The following is an 18,387-nucleotide window of genomic DNA, read 5'->3' as shown; positions in this document are numbered from 1 at the left end:
ATTAACTATTCGTACATCATCATCAACAAGTCACCGCTCGATCTTCACCATCGACTCCACACATCCACACTCCGCTTCCACCTCCTCTAACCCCCTCAAATCCACTCCGCACCCCCCGGTGCCCCTCTCACCGGCTTCCCCTCCTCATTCCGCGAATACACACTACTGGCGCGTATATCAACGCCACCAGCAGCACCACCAGAGTCCTCCTCGTGGATGGACGAAATCGGAGACATCGTGGTCTCAAAAGACGCGTCGCGAGCAGCAAGAATCGGCGAAATCGACGGCAGAACAGGCGACGAGGAGGCCTCTGCGGGAGCCGTGGTGGTGGCAGCGGTGCTACTGTTGTGGAGGGAGAGGTTGGAGAACAGCTTGTTGGGATGGAGGTGGCGGTGGGAGCTGGAGGACGTGGGGAGGGCTCTGGGGTAGTGCGACTCCATCGGGCGCATGAGGTCTGGTATGGGGAATTTGGCGAGTTGCGGGGCGAGAGAGGGAGCGCGGCCGGCAGATCTCGGCTCTGGTTGTGGGAGGATGTGTGCGCGAGGCGGGATCTGTGGGTGTGGGACTGAAGGCGCAGTGGTGGAGCGCGATGGTGTGCTGAAGGTGTTTGGAGAGCTGGACATGCGTGGCTGGCGCGTCGGGGTTGAGAAGTTTGGGTATGAGGCGGGCTCTGGAGCGATCGCGCGTGGATAGACAGTGGTAGTGTGAGGGCAGTCTTGGTGATAGTACTCGGAGCCGGCTGTAGTGGCAGTTCGGAAGCTTGCGACCGAGTGATTGTATGATGGAGGGTCTCGGAATGGATCTTGGTTCTGTGCTTCTAGATCCTCTCGTCGTCGCGCTGAGTGTGCTGAGCGTGGCGGGCCATCGAAGACTCGGACAGCTGGGTTTGGTGGGAAGGCTAGCGCGGTAGAGATGCGATTGATGTCTGCTGAGTTGGTTGCGATGTTGGCTAGTTCGGTGGAATCTTGGCTGCCGTAGGTGATGCAGTTCTGTCGTCGCTTCGGGAGGCGTGGCCAGACGCAGGCGATAATGACGCCGATGAAGAGCGTGCAGAAGATGGGGAGGAAGATCTCGCTGAATGCGTTGCCCATTGTGATTAGTCTGGTGGATGTCACCACAGCTATGCCCTCACTTGTTCACTAAACGCTAGACTGTGGTGTTGAGGTCAAAATCTTGACAGAGGGCGCCCTGGTGACCAGAATTCACTACCACAAGAGAATGCTTTCAGAAATGCCAGAGATGCAGATTTTGTGGTCAGAGGCAGCCCTGGAGGGGTTTTTGAGCTAGTGAATGTAGAATGTGTGAAGTTGCCAAAAAGTTGACGTGAGCAGTCCAGGGCGGGCTTCAGCAGATCATTCTCACAGTTGTCCTGACAAACGCGCTGACCTACCTGGATCATGATCTGGTGCTCTCCCTAATCACGTCGTGTAGGAGAATCAGCAAAACCAGAATGGTTGTCCCGGCAATGGCCAGTCCTGATCTCGTCGAAGGTGTTCATCAAGCATTTGTCTGATCGAAATTCAAGAACGTTGCTAAATGTTGAGTGATCTCCAGACGTGCTGTGATTAAGAACTGCAAGAAGGATATCTGTTATCATTACTCACTGCTGCTGCTGGCCTGGCCTGTCTGCAGGCTGAGCACCCAATACCCAACCCATACCACTGACAAGACCACTCGTTACCATATTCGAGACCATATCCCTTTTCCTGACTCTATCTCCATCTTGCGCCGATCCAGGCCGTTCGTCCGAGTCCTGCGATGGCATTGATCGATGTTTGCGATCTTCCAGTCCAGCACTCAGTGGAAATGCACTCTTACGCAGGGATCCAGCAGCACCTCTGGCCATTTCGAACAGACTGACCGGAGCCTCCTCCTCGTATGTAGCAGTTCCGGTCCTCCGTGACTGAGCCTGTTTTGTTTCAGCTGCATCCCACTCCCTATCATCAAAACCAAAACCTCCAGGTAGCTCTTCCGCGCGACCGGTCTCGAAAGCTCTTTCCTCCCGTAGTGCCGTGCTCTTCAGACCTTCCATCTCCTCTTCACATCGTCGCCATGTGCCCAGTATCTCGGCCAACGACTGAGCAGAAGGCGCCAGGGTCAATGCCAAGGAGAGCAGCTCCATTCGCTTAGAGAGACCAGATATCTGATCGTGTAGAGCAGAGGGCGATGACGGAGGGCGGTAGCGACCAGCAGCGTACGCAGCTCGCCAAGACACATCATCTTCTGCTGGCTGCTGTGTTGACTGTCTCGTGAGTAGGCGAGTAGTGATATAGGAGTACGCTGTATTGAAATCATGGTTCGCCAAAGCCGACGATATTGCCAAGAAAGTCACGCGCTGCTCCGCTTCCAAGAGTCTCGAATCCATGGACTTTCCGTAGACATCTCCAGCCTTCGGTGGCCTGGAGAGTACGAGCTCGCGGCCAACTTCAACCAGATCATCCAGTTTCGAATAAGCTACCGGGTCTTGTTCAAGCACTTTCTCTACCAGGCTCAGGGGGTCCTTCTGCGCTCTGAGGTTCACCGGTCGGAATGGAACGCCGTGCTGCAACACCAGCTGATAGAATGAAAGCCGATGGGTTGCTTTGAGGAGATGCTCGATTGCTTGTAGCTCCACAGAGTCCGGGTATGATGGCTTGAACACGGTCAAAGCGTCCGACGCCTTCTTGATGCCACCTCGGTTTCGATTGCCATTCGAAGCATTGTCGTAAGTGGTGTAGATCGACCGGATGATATGATCCTCGATGTCTGCACGTGAAAGGAACGTGTTCTGAGACTCGACGTAGAGGTGCTTTGCCGCCTGATACTGGCCGTTGGCTAAGATTGCGTCTAGGAGCTGGGCATCAATCTCCGAAGGATCAAGCTGTCCAAGATAGGCGATGGTTGCTGTCGGTTCGGTTCGAGCTCGCGTAAGTGGTTGCCATGAATGCAGCCAGAACAGGTGCCGCCGAAGAAGTTGCCAGTCCGGATCTGTCGTGGTAAGGCGAGGTATCTGCTGCAGGATCGTTCCGAGCTCATGCTGCTGTCGCTCTGCAGACTGACCCAAACAAAGTTTGGCCACACTTGGAATGCTGCGGCCAACTTTGTATAGCGACAATATCTCTTTCGTCCTCAGAAGTCCTGCAAGCAGCTGGGATGTCGCTTCCGACACCGTAGTCAGCTGATTGGATTTGGACAGCAGAGCAGTTTTCGCCAGGCTCATCTCTGTGCCACTGGCCAGGTCAGAAACATTATTGACACTGAGCTCGTCATTGCTCAAGTCAATCGGTGTGAAGCCAGCAAGCGAGGTTGATCGTGCCCAAATTTCGTGCAGAGTTTTGGACTGCTGCTGCTCGGCTGCGTCATCAGAATAAATGATGGCGAATCCTAGTTGCGCTAAGTCGCTCAGCCGTGAGTCATTCGGCGGCCCATTCCATGTGAGAAACGCATCGGCTGCCGCATCGAAGTCCTTCAGACTGGTCGAGAGGATCCAGGAGTACACATCAGACCATGAAGCAGCACTGTTCGCGTCTGTCCCTCCCAGCACCCAAGGCGTTATTACATGCTCGATGTCCCTGGCGATAGCTCCCTGGGATGGCCTTGTCAGAGCATTCTGAAGCAAGGCGCTCACACCTGCGAGTCCAGAAAGTGTCTCAAGGTCTCTTAATGTGATCGATTCGGGACCGTTGTGCTGATAGTCATGCTGCAGTCGTAAGAGAGGTAGTAGATATGTCTGAGCCAATGCGCAAGGTCTTCGTCTTCATAACTGAAGGCTTGTACCAGTTCTCCAACGACTTCGAGAGAACTACCAGCGGCCTCAAGCTGATGGGCCCAGGATACTAAGAATCTGGCAAAGAGGCTGGCTGATGGGTATGCGGGTAGTGCCTCGAGTGTATTGAGATGCAGATGCTGCGCTTCTGCCTCCGCGACTCCGCTGGACAGATCTGCTATAGCGGCCGCATCGATGGGTCCGTCCAGGCTACTAACATCCTCGAAGTTGAAACGAGTCGATCGCAGTAATGTCAGAAGTGCTGATCGAGCAGTCTCGTCGGTAGGATACAGTGTGAGCAACAGGCGATAGATGATGCGCTCTGAGAGGACATCCGCCCGTTCGGCGGCGAGAAGCCGTAGGCTGTCTACATTGACATCGCTGATGAATTGTGCAGCGAGCAGCAGCACCTGCACGTCTGACAATCTCTGAAGGTCTGTCATGGTCGCAATCGATCCATGCTGAATATATGGGCGACGTGACGAGGTCGGCGCGTTCTGTTGCAGATCCGTGCAAGTTGTCTTCTCCAAAGCCGGAGAGCCCCAGACTTGGCGCAACTGCTAACTTCAACCTGCTTCACGCCACGACCTGGCATCATACGCCCACCGCACACCTCCAAAGCCCCGGTTGACGCTCGTGAGCTTACAAGATGGCGTCCGGCTACGGCGCATATGGCGGTAAGTACCTTGGCTACGATAGAATAGCTTTTCGGAGCACCAGAATCGCGCCGACAGCTTGACTGACAACCACAGGTGTGAGCCGGTGCTTTCCCTTCTGGCAGGAATACATGGCTTGCTACGTTATCAACCAGAACGATCCCGAAGCGCGCAAGCAAGGCGTCTGTGTGCCCCGCCTTGAGGACTACTACGAATGCCTACACCACAAGAAAGAGGTGAGTTTGGGGGTAATGCACCCAAGGCAGAGGCATGGACTAAACATGCTCAGCACGCTCGTGCACTAGCGATCCAGAACGCGATGCGAAAAGCCCAAGCTGCACACCCTCGAGAAAATGCGCCGAAAGCTGGTCAGATACGAAGTTTGGGCTTGATTGGGAAGGATGAGGACACAAAACAGACGTTGGGCCAGTCATAGCGTCGGGCATAGAGGGCGATGTGTTGAGGTACAGGGCAGACATTATGGCTCGACAGCAGTCATTCTACTGGCGTTGTTGCAATTCAGGTTTGGGATGATGCGGCCATGAACTAGCGATCGAGACAGTCTACGTCGAAGTGGGCAGCAACCCCAAATATCAGTCGTCCCAGGCTACGCCGATGCGTCCAGGCACTTATCAAAAGACATTTCCGTCTATTTCGAACGCGAGTGAAGCATGCTCAAGCTGGGACAGCCATTCTTGTGCCTACTAAGAGGACTCTAATTGAAGCTGTGTATCGTGGCCAGCACGATCTTTGTCCCGACGTGTCAGCGCGAGCAGTAACCTAGACGGTACAGGGCTCAGCGGTATACCACGTTTCCCGCGAACTTCCTCAAGCGCTCAGGCACCAAAGATGACACGGTTTAGGTTGGTTTGCTGCGAGCATCTCATGTGACTCGGCCACCATATCGGGGTACGCATCGTGTAGTCATCAGAGAACAGCGACAACATGCACGAATCTCACTCCCGCAACGGACCTGCGATGCAGACACGCGACAAGTGCCCGTCTAATCCTGACGATCGCGTTGCAAATGAGAAGGAAGTGAGAGCTGATCTGACGACTTTCTGTCGCCAAGGCGCTAATAAAAGCTTGGTGGTATCATGAACGGGTGGCAAGGGCTCGCCAGGGGAAGGCGCGACGCATAAATAAGGGCTTCCACATTTGAATAACAGGCTTAAACCCGCCTGCCCAAAAAATTCCTCCTCTTCTCCAAGGCCGTCAAACAGCCTTGCCTGCAAAGGTTGCGGGTTGTCTCCTTTCTGTTGGCGGGACTCATGCGTTTGCAGGGGAAGGAGCGATTGTTCGACTTACTGTCTTTTCTGGTCTTGATGGGAGTCTACAGAACCGACACCTTACACTTTTGAATGCATGAATTGACCACACAGGCGTTATGGTCGCGTCAAGGTACTTTCAGATCTTTCCTCATTGGTCACGCTAACCCTGTTCCAGGCTCGATAGACTAGTCACGTGAGTTGTATGGTTGCCTTGTTGGCAGTGAAGCTAACCAGTCATTCAGCTTGCTCGACAAAGGAAGCACTCAACTCATCCGCAATACAGCGGCGACACAGCTTGCAGATATCCAGAAGCAAACGCCGGACAGTCTCTTTGCCCTTCTCTCTCGAATATTGCCATTCCTCCAGAGCAAGTCATGGGACACCCGTACTGCTGCTGCCAAAGCAATTGGTGGCATTGTTGCGAATGCTGAACCCTTCGACCCTAACGAGGATGACGACCATAATGTGAAGACCGACGACGTCAAATTTGAACCATCGGGTCCGGGAGCAACGTCAGATCAACTGCTCCGGCTTGTCGACCTCAATCTTGCGTTGATACTTGAGAATGGTAAACCCTTGCTCTCCAGCGCCTCGCGGGAGTACGAGCTATCTCAGGCCGACTTGAGCCCTTCAGAGCGTCTCGCCCGCCAGAAAAAGTCACTGTTCGCTCGACTCGGACTTACTGGCGAGCCATACGACGAGGAGCTCGATGTGGACACAGAACTTATTGCTAAAGCCGCGAAACCTGTTCACATCACGAAGAAGAATGGCGCTGTCACTGTCAAGAGACCATCTCGATCGACCTCGCCATCACCTGGCTCGCCTCAAGTCGAAGGGGAGTCGCTACTTAGCAAAAGACAGTTGAATCAACTCAAGCGCCAGCAGAAGATGTCAGCCAAGTCTGGTGCTAACAAGATGCGTGTGGTTGATCTGTCAGCACGACAGAAAACTAATTCCGCATCAACGCCGACGCCACATCCAGTCCGAGTCAACGGAAAAGAAGATGGGGATTCTGAGGAAGATGGCAGACCCGACTATTTCAACATCAAACGTGAGGGCTCGGACGACGACACACAGCTAATCAAGGAGTTCAAAGGCGAGAACGATGATGCCAAACCTGTCATCCAACCAGACGAGTCCGACGCCCCAGAGTGGCCTTACGAAGTGATGTGCGACTTTCTCGCATACGATCTGTTCTCTCCTTACTGGGACATCCGGCACGGAGCCGCGCTAGGTCTCAGGGAAGTCCTCCGCGTACATGCTAAGGGCGCTGGTCGTCAGTATGGCAGGTCCAGGTGCGACAATGATCTGGCTAATAAGCACTGGCTCGACGAGATGGCATGTCGCCTGCTCTGCGTTCTGATGCTTGATCGCTTCGGTGATTATGTTTCAGACACAGTTGTCGCGCCTATCCGAGAGTCAGTTGGCCAAACGCTGGGCGTCTTGCTCACACGGGTGTCGGACGACACAGCGGTCGAAATCTACGACATCTTACAGCAGATGATCAGCCAAACGAATACTGGCCTGAAACAGCCAATATGGCAAGTCTGTCACGGCGGCATGATTGGCCTCCGATATTTTGTGGCTGTCAAGAAGGATCTTCTGCTTGAGAGAGCCGATCTCATCGACGGTGTTCTTGCCGCAGTCACAAGAGGCCTTGCTCACTCGGACGATGATGTGAAGTCTGTAAGTGCAGCGACCCTGGTGCCTATGGTCGCAGAACTCACGACAGCGCGTCCCGATTCCATTGGCCCCTTGATGCTTGTTGTCTGGGACTGTCTACTTGACATGCAGGACGATCTTTCAGCCAGCACAGGTGCTGTCATGGACTTACTTGCCAACTTGTGTTCATACCCCACAGTGCTGCAAGCCATGGCTCAGAATGCAAGAGACGACCCAGAGCAATCCTTCAACTCGCTCATTCCGAGGTTGTATCCATTCTTCAGACATACGATCACTAGTGTTCGAATGTCTGTTGTCAAGGCACTCGCGACCTTTTTGAACACAACGAGCCTCAGTGGCACCGCATGGATTGACTGGCGATTGATACGTCTGCTGTTCCAGGATATGCTTCTCGAGCGCAATGAGGGTGTACTTCGAGCTGCATTCGAGCTATGGTCAAACATGATCGATGTCCTGAAAGAGATTACGCACAGCCCGGCACTGGAGCCTCACATCATGCCGATGGTCAGATGCGCAACTCAACCTATTGGTCAACCATTGACTCCGATCCCCTTGGACACGACTCTGCTCATCAAGTCATCAGGAGCCCCGATGGCAGCTGCGCTTCCACGTCATAACGGTCATGACGATCAACATAGCCGAAAGCGTCGGAAGGTGGAGGAAGAGCCTCAGAAAATTGACAGTCACAACGTGGACGGACACATCATCAACGGCGATGTTGAATTGGTCGGCATGGAAACGCTGCTGAGGACCAGAATCACTTGCGCTAGAGCGTTAGGTCTACTTCTCCCGTTGCAGAGCTCCGAGGCCATCGACAATGTCTGGTCTCATCTTACTGCCAACCTTCGATCTACGTTCTCGACTGACTGCATGTTCTCCTCGATGGTTATGGGAGAGCTAGCGAGCAGTCCGAGCGCGAGACCGAAGAATGCTCGTCTAGAGGCTGTCGGCGTTGCTGTGCAGCACATGCTTGACCATGTCGATGAAGGGTGGTACAGCGACCTCGTACATTCTCTGCGATTGGCGAGGGGTCAGTGCGACACGCTGCTCAACGCTTTCCATTCCATCGCAAACGTCCCTAGGCACAAATTGCCTACTGTTGCGGTCCTTTGTCAAGGCGAGCCCCACGCCGGCCCCAGTGCCTTCTCTTTGAAGAATGCAGAGACCATAGTCGGCGACGACTTTGACAGACTGTTGAAGGCCCTCAGTCCAGCACAACGAATTGCCGGAATTCAAGCATTGAGAGATGCCCGGGACAATGCGAAGGAAGTCGTCGAACAAGCGAAGCGCGTCAAGGAAAGTCGCGACATAGCTGTCCGCTCTGCTGGAGCGGCAGTTCTTATCGCACTGAGAGAAATTCCGAAGAAGCCAGGCCAGCTGATCAAGTGCATCATGGACAGCATCAAAGCCGAGGAATACGAAGAAGTCCAGCAACGATCAGCTACAGCCGTTGCCGCTCTGATCGACTTCTATACTCAAAGTCCAAAGAAAGGCCCCGTCGACAAGCTGGTGTCGAACCTCACCAAATTTTCATGCGTAGACACCTCAGAAACGCCCGAGTACGGACCGAATAGCGAGTCCAACGATATCATGCTATCGCTGCGCAAGGAAGAAGATCGAAAAGACCATCCCGATGCTGCTCGGTTTGAACGAGAGGCCAAGGAAGCTCGTATCATGCGGCGAGGATCAAAATTAGCGTTGGGTCAGCTTGCTAAGTTGTACGGAAAGGACCTCATGCACCGTCTGCCGGTTCTGCAGAGTTTGATCGAGCGCCCGTTGCAATCGTGGTCGAGCCAAGCGTCTGTCGAGAAGCTAGCTGATGCCGATGGCCAAGAAGTCGTCGACGCACTCTCCATTATGCGAACTCTGACGCCCATGGTTGACGAAGAACTGCACTCCTGGATCCTGTCCCAAGTGCCAGTGGTGACAACTGCTCTGAGGAGCAATCTCTCAGTCATTCGATACATGGCAGCTAAGTGCTTTGCAACTGTCTGCAGCACGTTGTCTGTTCAAGCAATGACCGTGTTGGTTCAAGAGGTCATGCCCAACATTGGCAACCCGCTCAGCCTCCACGACCGTCAAGGTATCACGGAGTGCGTGTATCACCTGATTCAAATTATGGGAGACCAGATATTGCCATATGTCATCTTCCTTATTGTACCTGTGTTGGGACGCATGAGCGATTCCAATGAAGATGTCCGGCTGCTGGCGACAACCTCATTTGCAACTTTGGTAAAGCTTGTGCCGCTCGAAGCGGGTATTCCAGACCCTCCTGGCATGCCTGAAGCACTACTTCGCGGTCGGGAGCGAGAGAGGCAGTTCATGGCGCAAATGCTGGATCCAAAGAAGGTCGAAGCTTTCCAAATTCCGGTTGCCATCAAGGCTGAGCTCAGACCTTACCAGCAAGACGGTGTGAACTGGTTGAACTTTCTCAACAAGTACAATCTGCATGGGGTACTTTGCGACGACATGGGTCTGGGCAAGACTCTGCAAACACTTTGTATGGTCGCCAGTGATCATCACATGAGGGCGGAAGAGTATGCACGTACGCAGGCACCCGACAAGCGTCGCTTGCCTTCACTCATCGTCTGTCCTCCCAGTCTTTCTGGTCACTGGCAGCAGGAGATCTCGCAATTTGCACCCTTTCTGACCTGTGTGGCGTACGTTGGTGGGCCAGGCGAGCGAAACAGTCGGAAACATCTTCTAGCAGATGCTGATATTGTGGTGACAACATACGACATCTGTCGCAACGAGAGCGATGTGCTTACTGCTCTCACATGGAACTATTGCGTTCTCGACGAAGGGCATCTGATCAAGAATCCGAAAGCAAAGATCACGCAGGCTGTCAAGAAGGTTAACAGCAATCATCGCCTCATCTTGTCCGGAACTCCGATTCAGAATAACGTCTTGGAGTTGTGGTCTTTATTCGACTTCCTGATGCCAGGCTTCCTCGGAACAGAGAGAGTCTTCCACGATCGGTTCGCCAAGCCTATCGCAGCCAGTCGCAATGCGAAGTCGTCTTCGCGAGAACAGGAAACAGGTGCCTTGGCAATCGAGGCTCTGCATAAGCAAGTTCTACCTTTTCTGTTGAGACGATTGAAAGAGGAAGTACTCAATGATCTACCGCCCAAGATACTCCAGAACTATTACTGCGACCTCAGTGATTTGCAGCGTCAACTGTTCGACGACTTCTTCAAGAAGGAGAAGAAGACTGTGGAAGCAAGCGTCGACTCCAACGACAAAGAGGCAAAACAGCACATTTTCCAGTCTCTGCAGTATATGCGGAAGTTGTGTAACTCACCCGCCCTCGTGGTCAAAGAAGGAAACGCACAATATGACAACGTCCAGAAACAGCTTGCGGCGTCGAAGTCGAATCTCCGAGACGTTGCACATGCTCCAAAGCTGAGGGCTTTACGAGACCTGCTGGTTGATTGTGGCATCGGCGTCGATGACAAGGCTGCCGACGCGTCAGCTTCAACCTTTGTCTCGCCACATCGTGCGTTGATCTTTTGCCAGATGAAAGAGATGCTTGACATGGTGGAGACGGAATCTTCGACAAGCTGCTGCCAGGCGTGCAACATCTGCGCCTCGATGGCAGTGTTGAAGCCACAAAACGACAAAGTATCGTCAACAAGTTTAATAACGATCCCAGTTACGACTGTCTATTACTCACGACTAGTGTGGGCGGCCTGGGTCTCAATCTGACTGGTGCCGACACTGTCATCTTTGTGGAGCACGACTGGAATCCCCAAAAGGATATACAGGCCATGGACCGAGCTCACCGGATTGGTCAGAAGAAGGTTGTTAATGTCTACCGACTGATCACTCGCGGCACGCTCGAAGAGAAGATTCTGAGCTTGCAGCGGTTCAAGATTGACGTGGCGTCGACTGTGGTGAATCAGCAGAATGCCGGACTGGGCACCATGGAGACCGATCAGATCTTGGATCTCTTCAATCTCGATACGCCTGACTTGGCCGCTACCGGAGAGACCGCTGCGAGTAAGGATGAGGATCTCGTGGATGTGGAGACAGGTGAGGTGAAGAAGAAGGGCGAGAAAGGGTGGCTTAACGATGTCGGAGATCTTTGGGACGACCGACAGTATCAGGAAGAATTCAACTTGGACTCGTTTGTGCAGAATTTGCAGAAATAGCTGCTGGAGCTACTTGCTGCCGTCTCGGGCATGTAGGCGTGGATGTCAATTTGGGGATGAACACGGACTGCACCGGCTATGCGTTGTCGGAGAATGGGACCTTCTGCCGTGAGCGCAGCCCGGCATAGAGTTCGATATTTTGGTGATACCCAGCAACGACTACATGCTTCCTGAGTGCTTTGTTCCTCCCACGAACTCTTACCACATGCAAAGGTCTAAGGTCACCAGCATGTACAGCAGTGGTTCCTGTTCATGACAAGGGAAAGTCCGCAGGACGACAGGCCTAGCTGAATGGGTGAGCAAGAACGCGATGAGCTATCAAGACTCGTGGTGTCAACAGGGACAGACCCTGGGCTATGTGCTATGTAAGAGGCTTATTCCCAATACGCGGTGAATACCGGCTGCTGCTAAAATGGTACCTAGACTTGGGGCCCGTTCGCGGGGTGGCTGACAAGTCGTTCCCCGTTGAGAAGGAACGAACACTCGTATTGCGATCTGGTCACGTGCTATTGCTATTGTCTTGCCTTTTGTGGCAGTCGACAGCGGCGGCAGCGGCGCCTGTGAGTGGGTGTGTAGCTGTGCACACCCAAATTGCCAAGTTGTGTATGCCTCTCCGGGCTCTGAGAGAGACTTGGCGGCTGCTCCAGAGCTCCTCAGAAGGTGAGCGTTGACGATTGGTTGCAGCAGCAGTATACTATCTGTCAGATCTCGTCGGTCTTGCTTGCCTGTCTCCCAAAGCAACGTGTCGGGACTGAGCTGACCGGCGATTCGTTCGCTCATGCTGAGCAAGATCCCCTCCTATGGGCCGACGGGTGCCAGATTACCTATGCCATGGACTTGGGGACGCGTGATCGTGCGGGGCCGTGCCCGACAGCCAATTCGGGTCGCTATACTGTGTCCTCTTCGGCGCGTTGGTGTCTATACTGAGGAAAATAAGCTGTACTAAACGATTCACAGCACGCCGCAAAAGGAATCAAGAGGCTGTGAGTGGCTCTGTCATGCCTGAATTGGAAAGGCGTGCCGTGCCCACTAGCGATGCTTAGCGATTCTAAAAATGCAGATGCTTATTTTGAAAGCCGGTGATTTGGGGCGCATGAACACAGGCTTGACCACATCGGTCCCGGTAAGCACACACGATGATACCCGAGTCCTCGCATCGTTCAGCGAGGCCCCGCCCGAACACAGGTCAGGCCGCTCACGGTGTACCTCATTTGGAAATACCATGGCCGGTGACAGAGATTCCCGATGGAAGCCGTACAGCCTCCCCGCCATGCCCCCATGCTCGAGTACAGCGTTAGGCGAGCATGGGAGTACCACGCCTCGATATTGCTGTATAAAGTGACCCGAGCATCTCACTCATGTCAGTCTTATTTTTCATACACATCAGGGAACCACAACAACACGAGTACTTTCCTTTCTGTTCAGTCTACGAATTTCCTTTGTCTCCTTCTGTTAAATACACATTCACTTTCCACAGTGCAGCATATAACTTGTCCGCTTCGCACATCTAATAAACCAATAAACTCAAGTACATACGCAGGACAGTAGCCATAATGCACGCATCAATTCTAATTGCCACTCTGGCCGCCTCTATGGTCTCGGCCACTCCTCTCATGGCCCGCCAACAGCAGCCATCTCAGCCTGCCTTCGCGCCAGCTCCCAGCGGTGCTCCTCCTGCCGGCCCGCGCCCAGCAGCTAGACAGCCAGACGCCAGCAGCTAGACGTCCGCACCAGCAGGATCCCCTCCCCCTCCTCCACCCACCACAACTTCCATCACCTCCCCTCCCGTCACGACTGGCCAGCTTGGCAAGCCCGGCACCCCCAACAAGGTCCCACCCAAAGGCCTCGTCGGCGAGCTTCTGACCGAAGACACCACGGTGACCCGCTTCAAGGACATCAAGGCTCAAATCGATGCCGGTGCCATCTCGCTCAAGTTCGACCACAACCCGGCCGCGAACCCGAACGTCACGGCCGGCATGGGCGGCCAAGTCGACCTCGCTAACCGCGCCAACTTCCCCGTCCTCACCGGCCTGGGTATCTCCTCTGCCACGATCTTCTTCCAGCCATGCGGCTTGAACACACCTCATGTTCATCCCAGAGCAACAGAATACTTCACCCTCGCCACCGACACCAAGATGTCCACCGGCTTCGTTCTCGAGAACGGCCTCACCGAAGAATTTAAGACCAACCTCACCATCTGGCAAGGCACCGTCTTCCCACAGGGCAGCATCCACTGGCAGCAGAATGACGACTGCAAGCCCGCGGTTGGCGTCGCTGGTCTGAACAGCGAGGATCCCGGTGCCAGCTCGATCGCGCAGAACTTCTTGCGGTTTACCAGTGCGGATGTGGTTGATGCGGCGTTGGGATTTCCGGCGGAGATCAATGGGGAGAACTTTGCGCAGTTTGCGGCTGCGTTGCCGGCGAGCTTGAGTAAGGGTGTTAAGGAGTGCTTGGTGCGGTGCAATATTCCTCACTGAGGTCGTGGTGAGGGATAAGGTGGTATGGGACGTGGGAGGAAGGCATTCATTGCGGCATTTCTGAGCGTGCATTAGCGAATTGACGATTTTTGGGGCATAAATCATACCCCTTTTCTATGAAGCGAGGCTCCGCGTTCAATGTAATCAGCACATATTACAGTCTCATTACTGGTCTCTCAATCCTCGTCTGTGACATAGAAGAAGCTGTGCCACCCGGTGAACACTTTACATTGACAGTAGGCTCCCTTGAGCAGTATTCGCAGATCGTTGCTTCTTCGCCGTCAAGGTTGAGTGTCTCCGTGGAATCGCCCAGAGCGAGCCCGCTCTGACGAATATTTTGGACGCTGAGGCCGACGGTACTCATCAAGCATGATATCTTCGGCCGGGCTGTAGACCACATGGCCTACCTCATCCTCAGATGGAGCATCCACGGCACTCTGTGGGAGATTGACAGGTCTGCCAGGCTCTCCGAATAACGCGGTGGGAACCGAGCCAGCTGGTCTTGGATGGTGCATATCCCGTCGCGGTAGCTGTACTATCCGGGGCACCACGACAGACATGTCAAGCGTTGGCGTGACCGGATCGTCCTCAGTTGACACTGACGAGCTAGCGAATGTGAGCTCGGTCGGCTGTGGGTTGGCCGCTTTTGCAGTAGAAGGACTGTTGCTGAGCACGCTTCGACGGCCTGTGTGGTCTTGTGGGTCATCTCTTTCGAGCCAGAGACGCCTCAGGCGAGTCTCTAGTGCACCGGAGTCGATGTCCTCGGTATGGACCTTCAGTGCCGTCTTCAGCATCGGGTTCAATTTCACGTGCTCATGCTGGGCTCTTTTCGTCAGTTCAAGGATCTGCATACTGCGATCACCCATCGCCACCGCCTCCGCTTTGTCCAGCCGCTCGAGAGCGCCCTTCATCTGCAGTTTCAGTGCTTCGATCTGCAGACTTTGGCTCTTTCTGGTGTTCGTTAGCGCCACATAACCACAGCTCCTTCCTAGGAACGACAAACAGTTTCTGAAGCATCTCCGCTGAGATCGGCTGACCCTCCGCGGCTTGCTTAGCACAGGTTCGAATAAGCTGCTCCAAGGTACACATAGTGACCAGTAGCGTCGCACTCGTTTTGGTTGAGTCCATAGATGCAATGATGTCCCGAAAATCATCGTTATGGAATTGCCATTTGACATGTGCCATCACGATCTGCAGACGAGAAGACTGTGTATTTGATTGCAGAGGTTCCAGTTTATTTAGTAGTTGATAAAGGAGTCCCAGCGCATATCTTCCTTGCCGCTTGATCTCGCGACGAATCTTCCTGTTGTGAGAAAGTCGAGTGGGTTGTTCAGCACTGTTGAACAACTCTTCCAGATCCGAGAGGCTATGGGCAAATGTCCTCGCTTCACTGGCGAGTCGCTCAATCTGTGGTCTAGCACGCTTTACAGCCTCTGCTACCCGATATAATGAGACTGCGGTCTTTGTAAAAGCCGCGGCGAGCGTAACGAAGCCCGATACAGCGGCAGCAGCTCCATACCCGTTGGTGAAGCGGGACTCCCAATGCGTGGATGGCGACAGAGCTAGGAGTGTCCGACAGTCGTCCAGGAAGACCGGAGGTTCGTTGACATATGATACTTCATTTCCTTCGAGATACGAGCGAGATGGAATGTTCTGGTCGACTGGAATGCCTGCAAGACAATGGCTTCTTGGCCGTCATGCGGCTGCGTCCAACCCCAGCCGTTCATGCGATATGACAGCCAATGACCTTACCACAGGAGGAGAGCAAAGTGCTGTCTTTCGATGCGCGGCGGACATGTCAGGTGAGCTAGATAGGCGAGACACTCCCATTGAGCACTGTCGACCGGTCTGCAAGACGACAGTCTGCCTCGAGAGAGTCGAGGCTGACTGGATGCAGCGAAGACCAGCGAGTGGCCAACGGCACGAAACGTCCCCACAGTAGCTCATCCACCCATGGCAACGACGCTCTGCTGCAGCACCCATGCAGGAGATTTTGCAGCCGCTGAATGTGTGCTCATCGCGACTGCTGAAATTGTTGATGTTGGCAGGTTGGTCTCCTGCAATCGAGATCGAGAAAATAGGAAAGGTCCATCAGAATGCAGTCAGGGCGCGATACCCACCATCTCCATCCACGTTCCAAGGTTGAGATTTCGATATTCCATGATTGAGGCAGATCCATGTGAGACAACGCTCGGACTCATCCGACTCCATGTAGGCCGCAAAGGCGCATCATCGCTGCACCCAGGCCATGCGTCTTCCAAATCTGCGTACAGCAATGATGTGGGAGAAGAAAGAAGATCATTCAGGGGCAATGCGTTCTTCCAGGGCACTTAGGGGCTTTGGTTGTCCAAGGGTCTCCTTCATGCAGGTGCCCGGGTGGCCGAGGCTCCCAGCTCGCAGGCGTCAAAACATCACCCCGTACTGCACCGGATAGCTTCCAGTCATCTGCTTCGAATCTGTATGTTTAGTAATTCATCACCCGTAAGCACAAAGTGAAGCCCCCAGACGTGATTTCTTGCGACAAGATGTCAGTTCCTGGTAAGCTGCGGGTGCAACCTCGCCTATCTGATCACGCAAGAACCCATGGACTGACGTTTGCCTTACATAGTCGGAATCACCGTTCCCAAACTCCTCCCGATCACAGGCACATTCGTTCCCTTCTTCGCTCTGTATCAATGCGTCCTCGCCGTCCGAGTGTCTCAACAGCGGATCGACTCGAAGACCTTCATCGGTGAGAAATCGACCGACGCATCATCAACCGAAGGAAAAGATGCGAGTCCGTTGCTCGTCGCGCTGAGGTCACATGGCAACTTCTGTGAGAATGTGCCTATGGCGATTCTTATGGGTGCTATTGTCGAGATGAATGGAGGCAACCGAAGAGCCCTCACAGCAGGCTTTGCGGCTTTGCTGTTGGCCCGGATCGCGCATGTTGAGCTGGGCCTGAAGGCAGAGAACAATATGGGTTTGGGCAGACTGACGGGACATGTGTTCAGTATGGGGTTTGTTGCTTCGATGGCTGGATATGCTGCTTGGCTGGTGCGAGGCTACTGGGGATTCTGAGGCGAGACTTGATCGTGGTGTAGACGGTGGGGAAGAAGTACCCGGGTTCGGGACATGGGACAACTTGATGCTACGAGATCCGCACGTCCGCAAATTTCCTGGGGAGCCGGAGCAGATTCACGATTTGAAGGCGGGAAGCAGCTACCTACCTAGGTATGTGACGGCCAGGTCTGCTCCTTCCTGACGAGCAATTTGATCTGCTTGAGATGCATCGCTCCTCAACCTAGCCATACAAATCCATGAATGGCATCATTGAGCTTCAGCACGTTCGTTCTTAAGCACACAGCCGATCATGGCAACTGACTTACCTCATTCTTACCTATGCACACTCTGCTGGCGAGAACGACGCCGTCCCTGGTGTACTCTAGGACCCGAGGCACGCATCGTCTGTCCCGAATGCTTCAGATGGACCTACGATGTCAGTATCTGCTGGAAGTGCGGCGAGATAGTGTTTCGAAAGACGAAGGCCGTCAGCTTTGGCTGGTGTTAGTGGCATTGCGGTTGCTTCAGCTGTTTGATATGTGCTGTGTGTGATACTGCTTCCTTACGGGCTCGGAACTAACCAACATATCAGTCTCCGATCAGGCCGCCACGGTATCTTGACGGGCATGGTCGACCTCACAAGCACGGTATCGCTGTCGTTGAAGCTCCTCTCTGCACGACCTGCGCCGCGAATCCGAAGTCACATGCTGTCATTGAGAGCAATGCCAGAGCGGCAGCCAGCCAACCATATTGCAATCGACGCAAGCTCGTTGTGCATGTATCTGTCACCCGCCCACTGGACCATAATCTCAAGCTCAAGCCGCAAAATAACAAGCCGCCATCGGATCAGGTGTCGCGAAACAACAAGCCAACACCAGTCAAGGTGGCGAGGAGACAGCCCAAATGGATGCAGCTTCTACCCTCCAACGTCAATTCTCACATTCATCCACCTCGTCACTCCGTGCTTCAGAGAAGGCTCTCATTTCCTTACATCGAGCACACACGTTACTCGACTCCGTTCACGACGCCTCCAGAGTACCCAGAAATGGCTCGAAAGCCAGAGTACGCTGTCGTGGATGAACTGTCGAAGTTCTTTGCTTCACGCAAGGGGAAGTACCTGCTCCCCAGCCGGATTCGTCGACTCACATAGGTCGCGATCCGGACGTAAAAGAGGCGCAGAAAGAAAAACGTTATCAGTAGTTTCATTGCACTATCTCCAACACGCAGTTCCCGATGTTCGTACTGCTCTTGCTGCCATCGATTTTCAGTCTGACTTTCCTTGATAGCATCCCGATACGCAATCCTCCCCGTGTCTGATGAGCGCAGCGACTGCCCATGAATCTATGAACCCACGCAGGGCGG

General features: G+C 53.8%; 7 protein-coding genes across 7 annotated transcripts; 4 read left to right on the top strand and 3 right to left on the bottom strand.

Annotated features, from left to right (window-relative positions):
- Positions 1–95: 95 nt before the first annotated feature.
- Positions 96–1,091, bottom strand: AB675_1447 (uncharacterized protein; the record flags this gene model as incomplete). Its single annotated transcript, XM_018141339.1, has 1 exon — positions 96–1,091. One exon carries the CDS (start codon positions 1,089–1,091, stop codon positions 96–98), a length of 996 nt encoding a protein of 331 aa, XP_017997243.1.
- A 509-nt stretch (positions 1,092–1,600) lies between these two features.
- On the bottom strand, positions 1,601–4,188 carry AB675_1446 (Protein transport protein sec39; the record flags this gene model as incomplete). Its single annotated transcript, XM_018141338.1, has 2 exons — positions 1,601–3,565; positions 3,661–4,188. 2 exons carry the CDS (start codon positions 4,186–4,188, stop codon positions 1,601–1,603), a joined length of 2,493 nt encoding a protein of 830 aa, XP_017997271.1.
- A 206-nt stretch (positions 4,189–4,394) lies between these two features.
- AB675_1445 (uncharacterized protein) lies at positions 4,395–4,837 on the top strand (the record flags this gene model as incomplete). The annotated part of the gene is made up of 3 exons (XM_018141337.1): positions 4,395–4,422; positions 4,498–4,637; positions 4,691–4,837. The coding sequence occupies 3 exons, from the start codon at positions 4,395–4,397 to the stop codon at positions 4,835–4,837; spliced, it is 315 nt and encodes a 104-aa protein (XP_017997209.1).
- Positions 4,838–5,788: 951 nt separating this feature from the next.
- AB675_1444 (TATA-binding protein-associated factor MOT1) lies at positions 5,789–11,506 on the top strand (the record flags this gene model as incomplete). Its single annotated transcript, XM_018141336.1, has 4 exons — positions 5,789–5,802; positions 5,848–5,865; positions 5,915–10,851; positions 10,899–11,506. 4 exons carry the CDS (start codon positions 5,789–5,791, stop codon positions 11,504–11,506), a joined length of 5,577 nt encoding a protein of 1,858 aa, XP_017997149.1.
- Positions 11,507–13,059: 1,553 nt separating this feature from the next.
- Positions 13,060–13,983, top strand: AB675_1443 (Spherulin-1A; the record flags this gene model as incomplete). The annotated part of the gene is made up of 2 exons (XM_018141335.1): positions 13,060–13,171; positions 13,241–13,983. 2 exons carry the CDS (start codon positions 13,060–13,062, stop codon positions 13,981–13,983), a joined length of 855 nt encoding a protein of 284 aa, XP_017997158.1.
- Positions 13,984–14,264: 281 nt separating this feature from the next.
- On the bottom strand, positions 14,265–15,168 carry AB675_1442 (uncharacterized protein; the record flags this gene model as incomplete). The annotated part of the gene is made up of 2 exons (XM_018141334.1): positions 14,265–14,934; positions 14,987–15,168. The coding sequence occupies 2 exons, from the start codon at positions 15,166–15,168 to the stop codon at positions 14,265–14,267; spliced, it is 852 nt and encodes a 283-aa protein (XP_017997150.1).
- Positions 15,169–16,508: 1,340 nt separating this feature from the next.
- On the top strand, positions 16,509–18,175 carry AB675_1441 (uncharacterized protein; the record flags this gene model as incomplete). The annotated part of the gene is made up of 3 exons (XM_018141333.1): positions 16,509–16,521; positions 16,592–17,019; positions 17,618–18,175. 3 exons carry the CDS (start codon positions 16,509–16,511, stop codon positions 18,173–18,175), a joined length of 999 nt encoding a protein of 332 aa, XP_017997159.1.
- Between the last annotated feature and the right edge of the window lie 212 nt (positions 18,176–18,387).

This window comes from Cyphellophora attinorum (assembly GCF_001299255.1).
Source record: "Cyphellophora attinorum strain CBS 131958 chromosome Unknown Contig25, whole genome shotgun sequence".
NCBI classification, from domain to species: Eukaryota; Fungi; Ascomycota; class Eurotiomycetes; order Chaetothyriales; family Cyphellophoraceae; genus Cyphellophora; species Cyphellophora attinorum.
Note: the sequence above shows the minus strand (reverse complement) of the source record. Positions and strands in the feature narration are given on the sequence as shown.